At 35.9% G+C, this 13,602-nt stretch overlaps 2 protein-coding genes across 2 annotated transcripts; both read left to right on the top strand.

The window, feature by feature from the left end:
- The first annotated feature begins 2,098 nt into the window (after positions 1 to 2,098).
- Positions 2,099 to 7,278, top strand: LOC106306949 (tyrosine--tRNA ligase 2, cytoplasmic). Its single transcript, XM_013743757.1, has 21 exons — positions 2,099 to 2,167; positions 2,412 to 2,460; positions 2,665 to 2,818; positions 2,888 to 3,171; positions 3,243 to 3,339; positions 3,452 to 3,557; positions 3,650 to 3,732; positions 3,825 to 3,970; positions 4,150 to 4,255; positions 4,410 to 4,469; positions 4,579 to 4,595; positions 4,719 to 4,793; positions 5,120 to 5,273; positions 5,529 to 5,812; positions 5,902 to 5,998; positions 6,086 to 6,191; positions 6,272 to 6,354; positions 6,445 to 6,581; positions 6,675 to 6,780; positions 6,913 to 6,972; positions 7,070 to 7,278. The coding sequence occupies exons 2-21, from the start codon at positions 2,414 to 2,416 to the stop codon at positions 7,088 to 7,090; spliced, it is 2,223 nt and encodes a 740-aa protein (XP_013599211.1). The 5' UTR covers positions 2,099 to 2,167; positions 2,412 to 2,413; the 3' UTR covers positions 7,091 to 7,278.
- A 5,321-nt stretch (positions 7,279 to 12,599) lies between these two features.
- On the top strand, positions 12,600 to 13,205 carry LOC106302736 (glutathione S-transferase T3-like). Its single transcript, XM_013739188.1, has one exon. It carries the CDS (start codon positions 12,600 to 12,602, stop codon positions 13,203 to 13,205), a length of 606 nt encoding a protein of 201 aa, XP_013594642.1.
- The last annotated feature ends 397 nt before the right edge of the window (positions 13,206 to 13,602 follow it).

Below are 13,602 nucleotides of genomic sequence, written 5' to 3'. Positions count from 1 at the left end.
ATCGATCCAAGAACGAAAATAATTTGAAGAAGACATGTTTTTTTATGAATCAAATTCGTGTGTAAAGAGAGTAAGAGAGAGGATGAAGATATGGAGTGAATGAAGAGGAAGAGGGGTGCTTGTATTTATAGTTGAAATCCTGCCGACAGACCGAAGAAATTCCAACGGAATTCTGACGCCAACGGCTAGTTCGTCGGAATTTCCTCGGAATTTTTAAAATCCCCCAACGGCTCTCCAACGGCTCTCTAACGGCTATAATTTATCCTCGGAATTCATCGGTTTTTTCTGAGGAATACATTTTTCCTCGGTATTCCATAAGAATATTCCGACGGATTGATATTTCCTCGAAATTCCGTCGGTATATTCCGAGGAAATTCCGAGGAAACCAAATTTTGTGTTTCCTCGGAATATCCTCGGAAATTCCTCGGGATATTCCGAAGATTTCATTTTCCGTCGGATTGTCCGTCAGAATACCACTGTTTTCTTGTAGTGTCGGTCACTATGAATAATTTGCTGTAAATATTCAAAAAAAAAGAATAAATATTTGCTGTAAATTTTTATTGCCTAACATATATTGCATGAAGTATATGTTATATTATACATGTAAACATGTTCTATGATAGAAAAAATCAACCCACTGAAACAAATCGGACAATCTCACGTGATATAAGAGCTTTTAATAATTCTCTGAAAGTCATTCGAAGCGAACATGCTAGATGTGTTCAATCCAAGTTTCGGTTAGTGTTTAATTTGCAAACATTTAGGTCTTAGGAAACCAATAACCAATGTAAAATCGTAAGGTTATATTGCATGCATGCAACCACTGAGATATGACATGAAAACCGGTCGACAGGGCCGTGCCTGATACCAAGCAGATCAAACATTGGCTTTGGGACCAACAACAAAATATTCACTTTAGGGGCCAAAATAAACGAGGTTTCTCTCTAGTTCTGGTGGCAAATGCCAAGGTATAATACTGCGGGAGTTCATGGGTAATACATGGAACACCTTTTAATATTTTCATGTTTTATTTAGATTATGGGCCAAAACTTTTTTTTTGCTTTTGGGCCCGAAATTGTCAGGCCCGGGCCTGCCGGTCGATGCAAGCCAAGATCACCGAGTAGCTTACAAGCTCAACATATCAGGAGTCGGAGAGCTAAAAAGATAAGAAATAAATAAAAGAGTATGAAGATTGATAACATCGTTAAATATGTTACAAGCAGAAGAATCAAGAGACAATATCAACACATGGTAATCTCTGTACACAAATTAAAATTGCCACTCGAGCGAAAGGATAAAATGAAGACACAAACTACGCAGAAAAGGCCATTTTGTCATAAACTGCTAGGGATCACGTGTTGCCGGTAAATCTGTTGGTTTTACAAACATGTATAGGGTCTCTGCCATGAACTTGGCGAACTTTGATCCTTTTGTTTTGTTTGTTGTTATACCATCTTTGAGTAATTTAGATAGATTGGTTAGAGACTGATCACAGAGAAAATTAGAACCTAAACTAAACATTTAATATATTAACTTTGCTTACAAATTAAATTTTTGTTATTGGTTTATGTATTTTAATTGATTTAAAATGTATATAGGATTTTTAAAACGTAATAATTCCTATATCTTAGATTATTATTTTTAATTTATGTTTTGTATTTTTATATGAACATATTTTTCAACATATTTTTCAAATTCACTAAAATTCACCGGGAAATCAAATTCATTTCAGATTGAGTGACACCATATTTCAACTAATATTTCAAAAATACAAATGCATAACAGTAATTTTGACAAAATAAAATAAATTATTAATTATTAATGGAATAGCATTGGATTTGGATTGAATTTCTAAAATAATTAAAATAGGGTTAAGTAATAACCCTCCAACAAAAACTCTGAAATCTTATAGGTCAAACCAAAACCAAACGGTCACAATAAGTTAGAAAGTTTCCGGTTCTTGATTTAAACATTAGACCGGTTTAATCAACTGAACCGTGACTAGAAGAAAACTGTTTGGTCCGACTAAAACCGGCCTTCGAACGACTAAACCTAATAAACCGGGATCATGCGTTTTTCTTGTTTCAAATCCAAAGGGGTCCGTTGTCTTCTGTATTTCTTCTTCACCATAGCGAACAAAAACACCTACGAGAATCAATCGACAGAGGTCAGTTCTATTGTCTTCCTAATCGGTTTGTTTTCATTGCCCAGAAACCGTTTCTTTGTTAGCTTATATTTGAAGGATTGGACTCCTGTGTTTTTAGTAGTCAACACAGATCGAATTATAATCTAAAGCTACGAACTTTGCACGAATAGAGAGATAGGTTCAGATTAGATAGGATAAGGTGTTACTTCTCTGCATAAAGTTCATAACAGCGTGTTTGAGTCAATGTCTGTGATTTGATTTTCAGAGATGGAGAATGCACCAACTCAGGCTTCTTCTTTGGCCTCCGGATTGCAGTAAGTTCTGTTTCTTGCATAGGATCCAAGAAACGTATGGAACCATTGTGTTATATTATATTGGTTTCTTGCCTTGTTTCTCCTACGATTATAAGATTTGGAATCTCAGGGATAATAAAGCCACGTCCTTTAGTCTAAACTATCCAATTATTGAATTGTTATCTGCACTTGTTAGCTTATTGGATTAGCTGTTTTCTGATTCAGGATAAGCGAGGAGGTCGAACAAAGATTCAACCTAGTTAAAAGTGTTGGCGAGCAATGCACACATGATGATGAGCTGAGGGAGCTTCTGGCTAAGAAGGCTGCTCCGGTTTGTTACGATGGCTTTGAACCATCAGGAAGGATGCATATCGCTCAAGTGGGTTTACCTTTTTTCAAAATGTAAGCTTCTGCTAACGAATTTAAACTCTGCTGTTACATTTGGCAGGGACTGATGAAGATCATGAGTGTGAACAAACTGACTTCTGCTGGTTGCCGAGTGAAGATCTGGATTGCAGATTGGTTTGCGTATATGAACAACAAGCTGGGAGGTGATTTGAAGAAAATCAGGGTGGTTGGAGAATATTTCAAGGAGATCTTTCAGGCTGCCGGGATGAACTGTGAGAATGTGGAGTTTTTATGGTCATCCGAAGAGATTAATGCTAGGGGAGATGAGTACTGGCCTCTTGTCATGGACATTGCCTGCAGAAACAGTCTCGCCAAAATAAAACGGTATCATGTACACAGCTACGTCGATGATTGATGATGATGGACTTTCATGAATATGTTTCGGATCTTATCAGGTGTATGCCTATTATGGGTCATAGTGAGACCGAGGAGCTGAGTGCAGCTCACATTCTGTACGTGTGTATGCAATGTGCCGACACTCTCTTCCTTGAGGTACTTTTTCTGTATTTTTGTATAATCCTTTCTCTGATCCATCTAATATCAAGTGCATAGAGCTTTTGGCCTTTCTATAATTGTTGCTGAAACGTTTTCTTAACCTCCGCAGGCTGATATTTGCCAGCTTGGGATGGATCAGGAAACGGTTAATCTGCTAGCGAGAGACTATTGTGATGACATTAATAGAGGAAACAGACCTGTCATCTTGTCTCACCGTAAGTTTCTCTTTTTTTTTTTCTGTTAGATATTTGTTTTCATGTGTTTTCTTTCAAGTGTTCTTATGATCTCTAGTTGTAACGGGTTGCAGATATGCTTCGTGGTCTTCAACAAGGACAGACAAAGATGTCTAAGAGTGATCCTTCGTCTGTCATCTTCATGGAAGATGAGGAGGTAAACCACCCACTTAGTTCTACACCAAGTCTAAAAACCTGAGAGAAGTTTTATAGTAATTGAATGGTGTTTAATGACCACTTCACTTCCAGGCTGAAGTTAATGTGAAGATAAAGAAAGCCTACTGCCCTCCGGGTATTGTGGAAGGTAACCCATGCGTGGAGTACGTCAGATACATCATTCTGCCCTGGTTCAATGAATTCACAGTAGAGCGAGACGAAAAGTATGGTGGTAGCAAGTGAGTTTTTACTATTTCTTCTAGAACTTTGAGTTTCGTGTTCGGTTTCTTGGTTTAGTGACCAATGCCCGGGATTATATATATTCTCTTAGGTTTCTTTGTATACATGTCTCTGTTTGTAGGTTTATCTAGCAGTGTAAGTTACTAATCTTTGAAATGAAATTCTTTTAATTTGGCAGGACCTACAAAAGCTATGAAGACATTGTCACTGACTATGAGAGCAATGTGTTGCATCCAAAGGATCTAAAGGACGCTCTGTCGAAAGCATTGAATAAAATACTGCAAGTGAGTATTTCCTTCTGTAGAAACAACACGGTTATAGTATTAGCAAACAGTTGTATATATGCAACTATATCATCGTGGAACATAGAAATCTACCTTCTTTAGATCTTTATTTTGAGTTTTTGAACAATTTTAATCCTTTTTATCCATTTTGCAGCCTGTCCGTGACCATTTCAAAACCAACAGTCGTGCCAAGAATCTGCTAAAACAGGTCAAGGTAAGAATAATATATTCCCAGTAATGTTTCACGTCTCACCAGTTACTTATAGCTTGGACTTTCACCTCTGAATTTCTCTCTCTTCTTTTTGGTTTATGTGTTATTGTAGGGCTACAAAATCACCAGGTACATAAGTTACAGAGCCAGAAACATATACTGGGATGTCAATATATCAGAAACTCTCTTATTTTAATTACACTTTACCAATATTTTGGTGTAATATCCTGGATTTTTGTCTTGCTCTGCCAGAACGGCTCTATCCAAGGAGATGGAGGCTCTTTCCGTCAACGCACCAAACTCAGCATCTTCAGCTGCCGGATTACAGTGAGTAGTCTTGTAGTTGTTTCTTCTGTAACTCCTATTCAGTTTCTTTCATGGTTTGTTGCTTAGTATCTGAGAAGATGAACAACTTATGAATGTTCTGTGATTGTTTTCTCATCTAAATTTTGTTTATTTTGTTACTCCGATTTGGAATTTGGAGATAGATTTTCTCTCTTAAACTTTGTAATAGTTTCGGTAATTTTAAATAGTAATTCAGTTAAACAAGGAACATGTTTTAGTTCAAGTTCTCCAATTTTGTTATCGGATAGGTTTTTGAGTTGATTATATTTTGGATCCTTTTTTAACTGATTAGTATTTTACTGATTCAGGCTGAGCGAGGAGGTAGAGAATAAATACAATATTGTGAGGAGTATTGGCGAGGAGTGCATACAAGAGGATGAGCTAAAGAACCTGTTAGCCAAGAAGCCCACTCCGATCTGCTATGATGGATTTGAACCATCAGGAAGGATGCACATTGCCCAGGTCAGTTATCATTCTGTTATGCTTACTTCATACTTTTATAGATTCTGAGCGGCCAATCATGATTTATGCAAAATAAACTCTCAAATTTTAAGCCTCTGCGAAGATTTTTAGTCGAGTTTTAAGATGCATTTTGACAGTTGTTGAGCTTTGATAGTTCACTAGGACAAATTAGTGTACAAACTGAAAGTCTTTCTGGTGTTTTGATTGCATGAGAACTTTCTTGTAACTTATTTCATTTTGGTATTTCCTTAACAGGGAGTGATGAAGGTCACCAATGTGAACAAGTTGACAACAGCTGGTTGCCAAGTGAAAATTTGGATTGCAGATTGGTTTGCTCAACTGAACAACAAGTTGGGAGGTGACTTGGAGAGAATCAAAGTGGTTGGAGAATACTTCAAGGAGATTTGGCAAGCTGGTGGTATGAACACTGACAAAGTAAGCTTTCTTTGGGCTTCAGACGAAATTAATGGTAGAGGCGGTAAGTATTGGCCTCTTGTGATGGACATTGCTCGCAGAAACAACCTCCGTCGAATCTTGAGGTAACTAATCCTACTCCCCCCCAATGCATGGTTCATGTAGCTATGCAGTTACACTGTATCTGATGAAATATGTTTCCTTTTCCTTACAGGTGTGGGCAGATTATGGGACGTAGTGAGACAGAGGTGCTGAGTGCAGCGCAGATTCTTTACCCTTGTATGCAGTGTGCTGATATTTTCTTACTCGAGGTATCTTTTATATGCATTCTTGGTTCATATCTATGTGTGTACACACTTCTATGATTGATATTGATGCTTATTGTTTGACTTGTGTAGGCTGATATTTGCCAGCTGGGGATGGATCAGAGGAAAGTAAACATGTTAGCAAGAGAATACTGTGATGACATTAAGAGAAAGAACAAACCCATCATCTTGTCCCACCGTATGTTTCTTAACATTTTCTCTCTCTCTCTTCACTGTGTTGTCATCTCATCTTTTAACTGTTGTTTAATGGCTTTGCAGATATGCTTCCTGGTCTCCAACAAGGACAAGAGAAGATGTCGAAAAGTAATCCATCATCTGCCATTTTTATGGAAGATGAGGAGGTAAATATATAGTTACAGAAGTTACAAAACCGAGAAGATTGTTTTTGTAGATAAACTGACTTGTGTAATGAATGATCTTTTGTCTTCTAGGCTGATGTTAATGAGAAGATCAGCAAAGCTTATTGCCCAGCAAGAATTGTGGAAGGCAATCCATGTCTTGAATACGTCAAATACTTAGTTCTACCACGATTTAATGAGTTCACGGTTGAAACTGATGGCGGTAACAAGTGAGTAGCTGGAACATAATCTACAAACTCTTGGATGCAACTTTTGAGTCTCTACATCACAGACTGATCTTTGAAATTGTTCCCAACTGTCAGGACCTTCAAAAGCTTTGAAGATATTGTTGCTGACTACGAGAACGGCGCGTTGGCTCCTGAAGATCTGAAGAAAGCCTTGGTGAAAGCACTGAATATAATGCTGCAAGTAAGTACTTCCCTCGACCATATAATACTCAACAAACATAAGCAAGCAACTTTTGATCTTCCTTTTGATGTTTGAGTTATCAGTTTTATATGAAACGATATGCTTCTTATCACTTACCTGTATATCTCTCAGCCTGTTCGTGACCATTTCAAAACCAACGATCGCGCCAAAAATCTACTGGAACAGGTCAAGGTAATAAAATGTTTTTCCCCTTGTGTTTATGATTTGATTAACCACATCGCTTGTATATTGACATGAATCCTCTTTGACTCTTTTTCTATTTATGTAGGCTTTTAGAGTCACCAGGTGAAGATGCAAAACGCAGAGAAGCAAACTTGTGTTCATCGTTACAAACTTTCTTAAGAACTTCGGTTACTTGCAATTCTATTTTGTCCTGTTTTTGTTTTTGAAAAGAGCTGATATTGGTGATTAAGAAATCAAGCAGAGAAGAATTTTAAAACTATAATGATAAGTGAAAAAGGACTAGAGTTTTTTATAGGGCAAATCTCCAAAATAGCACTTTTTTAAGTTTATATCACAAAAATAGCACTCAAAAACTAAAATGACCAAAATAGCATTTTACCTTTTGAAAATTTTAATTTTTTTATTTTTCAAAATTTGAAATTTTATCCCCAAAACCTCATTTCTCAACCCTAAACTCTAAATCCTAAACCCTAAATCCTAAACCCCACCCTTTAACTCTAAATCCTAAGTTTGTGACTTTTGATAAAACATTAAGTGATATTTTAGTGACTTTTTACCTTGAGTGCTAGTTTGGGAACAAAAACTTGATTTAGTGCTATTTTTGTTTTTTTTTTCTTTTTTATACTAAGAAAACTTTTGTTATTACATATCAATGTTTTAAAAATTGGTTTGAATTTAAATGAAACTATTTTTCGTGAATGATTTAAAAAAAAAATCAGTCTAGACGTTTAGAAAATCAGTTAGGCAAGGATCAGTGGTACTATCCTTTCCATGTGGATCAGACCCGCTGCCGGACCGAGTGTTATCCCGAAGCGTACCAGACTCGACCATCACTTGCTCTGCACTATGGATGTTGACAAAAAAAAAAATCATTGATTTCTATATACAGTAGTCCAGTAACTAATTAAGATCACCAAAATAGCTTTGCAACAATTTAAAATGATAATAGTTATAAATATCATCTTCATTCTAAAAGTATATTTTCAAGTGTCTTCCACAGTAATGCTGCAACTTCCTTTGCTATGTACATCAGTAGAACCACTTATCATCATCATCTCCATCTTTTTCTTCATACTCACAATATCATATCATGAGCTTCTTGGGCTTCATCTCGAGATTCAACTTCCTAAATGTTTCACTCGTTTCCAAAAGCTTCCATTCTCTCCTCTCTTCATCAGGGCTCTACAAGCATCACTCCCGCCTCAGAACCACCGAACGACTCATCAAAATGTAGTTGATGAAGACAAGAAACAATCTGTTGGTGACCATACCAAGTTGTCAATCTTTTCTAGTATCGAAATCGTCGACTGCAGTTGTTGGTTCTGAGTCAGAGATCACATATGAGGCATTAAAGCAGAGCCAGCTTCGGGTCCTAGATTGTCATAGTCGCACTTGACGTTGCTCTTATCATGTTATGAAAGACGTTGGTTAAACGGGAATATTTGTATTTGGAGGGTGGCTCTGCTCCTTTTTAAATGTGGACCATGTGCTTAACCTACTTTTACAACAACAATTAAAAGAAGTTTATGAAAAAGGTTCTTAAATTTTTTGAAAAAGGCTCTAAATACTAATTAAAATCTTGTAGAATTTTTTTGGATCCAGTGCAACACACTTTTGGCACATACCAAAAACCGGACATGGGTGTAAAGTTGATCATTGGATGAATGATAGATAAGACTTGTACTGCGATCGAGGATGTGTTTGTATTGTAATGGTGTTCCTTTGGGTCCAGTTAGATTGACACTCAGATTAGAAAGTGGAGATTCGTCAAGGGTTTAAAGAGTTATTTAGTGGATGGTGGTTTAAAGAGTTAGAGCTATTTTGAAACTTACATAGGTGGGAAATTTGTAATCATTTGGGACAAGGCTGGGCTTCCTTGACCTCTCTCCTTGGCTATGTGAAAGCTGAAAACTAAACCAGATAATTACATTTGTTTATTTTATATAGCCAGTTCAAAAACCCACTAGATGTGGAATACAATTATCAAAGGGAAATCGCCAAAAATATCATTTTCAAAATATCACTTTTAATGTTTACACTAACCATTTTTACTTTCACCTTGAATGAAGGGTAAAAATGTTTTTTACCCTTTTAATTAACTTTGAAAAAAAAAAAAACATATGGTTAACTAATCTAAACTTAAAACATAACTTTCAACCCTAAATCATCAACTATAAACTCTAAACCATGAAACATCAACTCTAAACCCTAAACCCCGAACCCCGAAACATCAACTCTAAACCCTAAACCTTCAAATCTAAACCCTATATCTGAAATTCGAACCCTAAACCTTCAGATCTAAATCCTAAAACATCAACTCTAAACCCTAACTGTAAACCGTAAAACCCTAAACCTTCAAATCTAAACCCTAAAACATTAACTCTAAGGTTTTACGGTTTAGGGTTTAGGATTTAGGGTTTAGGGTTTAGAGTTGAAGGTTTAGGGTTTAGGGTTTCGAGTTGATGTTTCAGGGTTTAGGGTTCGTATTTCAAAAAAAAAAGTTTTAGGATTGATGGTTTAGGGTTTAGGGTTGAGTTTTAGGGTTTAGGGTTTGAATTTCGAAATAGTATAATTTAAAAAAAAAAAAAAAAATTATTTTTTATTTTTTTAGATTTTTATATATTTAAATATGTATTTATTGTCACTTAATAAAATGTATTTTTGAAAATATATTTTTTATGATGGTAAAAATGAAAAGTTATAGTATGGAAATGATAAATATGTAATTTTCCCTCGTCAAAGTCAGATGATGGTTCATGGAATGAGAGGAAGACAAGTAAGCATCAGCGCTATTATTCTGTAGGCTCTCTCTGAGATCTGTAACTAAATAGACACGTCATAAAGCTCACAGTGTCACGTGAACACGAAAGCCAAAAACAAAATTTTCTAAAATATTTCTTGAAAATGATCATTTTTAGCTCTGTGATATTTCATATTTGTATTAACTTAATGGGTTAATTTAATAAAAGTAATAATAATAGGACTGCAAGTTTGTCAGAAGTCGGACATCAGAGAGTTAGCACGTGTATACATTATGTTAGATATGGACAACAGAGGCTAAGTCTTGTCACGTGAAATGAAACACCAGTTGGCGTGGGCTTTTCACGCCCTTTTTCTCTAATTTCTATTTCTCTTACACCATCTCCAACCCAGACCGCAAAACACTGCATTAGTGTAATTTTTACACTAAAACATCTCTAACTCAACTGTAAAAATTACATTATTTTAGTGCTACACTATAATTTCACACCAAATTTGGTGTGATACACTATTCACCACACTAAAATACTATTCACTCCATTAAAACACTATTCATTTATTTTATTAATAAAATGTATAATTAAATAAATAATAAGTTAAAACTTAAAAATTAAAAAATATAATATTATAAAATAACTTTTAGTGTGAAGTTTAGTGTTGTGGTTGGAAAATAATATTTTTCTAGTGGAGAAACTACACCAAAATAGTATAGCTTTGACACTAAAATAATGTTATAGTTTGGAGATGCTCTTAAGATAAACACACACAAAAACTCTTTTGCAAAATTTTGAAATTACACATAAATATCCCTCCTTTTTGCGATATATAATTTTCTTATCGAATTTTGAGACAATTGACCTATTCGAACGGTCTAAATTTTTTCCGGCTAGAGTAAAACGTTGAGGCCAGTCATTGTTTTCATTAAAATTGTCTTTTTACTGAAAAATCATAGGAGTATTATATTTGGACTCACTTATAATAATTTGGTTTAATTTTTTTATAACTAAAAGTATTTTTTACATTGTGAAAAGTTAAATAACTAGAGGTCATAAGCCTTTTTTTTACAAGGCCATAAGCCTATAAGCCTGTAAGTGCATCTATTTTCAAAGAAAGAAAGAGACATACATTATGTTTATCTCTTTGGTCAGCAGTAATGTTACATCAAATGGCTAGTTGTTTTTGGACAAAAAAAAAAACAAAATCAGTCAGAGCTACTATATAGATAGAGTAGTAGTGACAAGCTACTTTTGGTATGATAAACAATGGAGTAACTAAGAGTGTGATTGGTTAAAATAGAGTAAATGGGAGTAAATATAAGTTGAGGTAGTGAGAGGAAAACAAAAGATGGAAAACAGAGGAAAGAGAAAAATGGAACCTAGAGTAAAAGTTTTCTCTTGACTAAAGTAGAGTAATGTATTACTCTAGATTTACGCTATTGTGGAGTAAATTGACTAAAACCACTTTTCTCTTGATTGGATGATATCATCGTAATACAGCTGAAAAATTGTTTTACTCTAATAGATTATCGCCACAAGTGCTTTACAGTCAGAGCTTAAGTGTGTGATTGAAAGACACAACTGGCGTTAATATTTTCGCTAGAAATTAATTACGCTGGCTTCAGCTGATGAGTTCACCAGTCAGGTGAAAAAGAAAATAATTTTTATTTTATTCTTTTAATCTGATTAGAGCATGTTTACTGACGTAGTTTAGGAGAGTTGCTTAGGTAAATTACGATTAAAAATAAATGAAAAACATGAATTAAGCAAAGGGACATTGCCTAATTAGCACCGCGAAGCGTCCGTCCCTCGGCGCCACGCGTCGGAGCTTCATTGGAGAGAGGAGAGAGAGATGACACGAGTTGCGTCTCTTTTCTTTCTTTTCCTTTTTTTCCTTCTTTCTTTCTTCCTTCTCTCTTCTCCGACGCGATCAAAAGGCGATTTCACTTCTTCACGGCGGATCTACTCAACGAAACGGTGTCTCTCTCGGTGGATCTTGTCGGCTAACGAAAACGGCGTTCCTCTATCGGTTCCTCTCCTCGACCAAGAAAAACAGCGAGATCTCCCTGGTGGTGGCTCTTGGAGAGGAAGCAAATCGGTGACTGTTGATGCTCAGAAAAATAATCGAAAGGTAAAGATTAGTTTTAATGTTTGAAAATTTCAATTATGCATGTCTTAAATAATTTCAATTAGATTGTTCTCTTTCATAGTGAATCATAACGATTTCAATCCTCTGATTTTTTTTCTGTCTTTGTGTCTTGAGGTGGGTTGATCAAGAGACATGATCGAGGCTGGACCTTTCTCTTTGCCAAACAAAACACCCACGATAGTTCATGAAGGTAAAACCTCTGTCTTTGATCTTTTGAATTGGATAAATACTTGATCTTTGCTCTGTTGAATTGATTAAACCATTGTTTATATTGGTTGGTGTTTTGTGAGTTCAGTTGCGATTGTATTAGAATTTTATTGTTGTCTGAAATGAATTTTATTGCTGTCTTGAATTGGAAAAGCATGTTTGGTTAACTTTCTGTTTGAGTTCTTGTTCTGGAACCGTAATTAATTGCATTATGTTTGAACGATATAGGAGGTGTAGTGTAATGAATGCGTTAGGTTAGAGTTGTATGAAGATAATAAATTAAAAGTACGGTTGTGTTAAGATAATAATTTGACGTTTTGGTTTGATAGATATGGATGGTGTAGTGTGATAATTGTGTTAGATATATGTCCACTCGGGTTTGGTTGTGATCAATGCTTCTCTTCCTTCTATTAAACTGTGTCCTTCTCCTCTTTCTTGAACAACCCGAACCCCACTTCTTCCCCTTTGTTCTTTAATTTATCTCTTCTTTGCCATCCTAGGATATGGATTCCAATCCATATAGACATAATCCAAATTTTGTTGATCTACTAAATAGTCAACAAGATATTGCCTTTGGTTCCTATGAAGATAGTGTCGAGCTATCTTCAAGCCAAGTTCCTTTTCTTCCCACTCAAGGTAAAGCTGATTCGGACTTCGTTGGAAACACTCCTCCTGACCGTAAAGAACGAAGGAAGTGGACGCCTTCGGATGATATGTTGCTCATTAGCTCGTGGGTAAACACGAGCAAAGATGCAGTGGTTAACAATGAGCAAAAATTAGGCGCTTTCTGGTCAAAAGTTGCAGCGTATTTTTCAGCGAGTCAGGTCTCTGGATGTGAACATAGAGAGGCAAATAATTGTAAGCATCGATGGCACAAGATAAATGAACAAGTTTGCAAGTTCTGTGGAGCCTATGAAGCTGCAACAAGGGAGAGAAGTAGTGGCCAGAACGAGAATGATGTGGTGAAACGTGCTCATGAAATTTTTTTCAACAACTATAAGAAGAGATTTCTCCTTGAACATGCTTGGAAGGAGCTGAAGAACGACCTGAAGTGGTGTGAGCTTTCATCTTCCAGAAACGCAGGAAGCTCAAAAAAAAAGAAAGGTTGATGAGGACGGGGCAGATTGTTCAAGCTCTCAACCAACTGAAACAATGCGTCCAGAGGGTGTTAAAGCCGCTAAGGCCCGTGGTAAGAAGACAGTGGTTGAGGAGAATGCGCGGAAGGAGAATGCGGTCAAGGAGTTTCAGTCTATGGTGTCATTAAAACAACAAGACTTGGTCTTGAAAGATCGCTTGTCTAAGAACATGCTTCTAGACAGTTTAATTAGCAAAAAAGAACCTCTAGATGATGAAGAACAAGCCCTCAAGAAGAAGCTCTTCAGTGACTTGTTGTCTAATTAGTTTAAGTCTGTTTCAAGTTCTTTAAGTTTGTTGCTTGGTTCTCTTTTAGTTTGTTGCTTGGTTCTTTAAGTTTGTTGCTTGGTTCTCTTTAAGTTTGTTTTTTGT

Source organism: Brassica oleracea, chromosome C7 (assembly GCF_000695525.1).
Source record: "Brassica oleracea var. oleracea cultivar TO1000 chromosome C7, BOL, whole genome shotgun sequence".
Taxonomy (NCBI): domain Eukaryota; kingdom Viridiplantae; phylum Streptophyta; class Magnoliopsida; order Brassicales; family Brassicaceae; genus Brassica; species Brassica oleracea.
This window is presented reverse-complemented; position numbering and strand designations above follow the sequence as displayed.

Coding starts and splice junctions, on each gene's coding strand:
- LOC106302736 (XM_013739188.1), top strand. CDS start 12,600: ATGGATTCCAATCCATATAGACATAATCCAAATTTTGTTGATCTACTA.
- LOC106306949 (XM_013743757.1), top strand. CDS start 2,414: ATGGAGAATGCACCAACTCAGGCTTCTTCTTTGGCCTCCGGATTGCA. Junction 3,340..3,451: donor CCGACACTCTCTTCCTTGAG/GTACTTTTTCTG, acceptor TAACCTCCGCAG/GCTGATATTTGCCAGCTTGG. Junction 6,582..6,674: donor GAAACTGATGGCGGTAACAA/GTGAGTAGCTGG, acceptor CCCAACTGTCAG/GACCTTCAAAAGCTTTGAAG.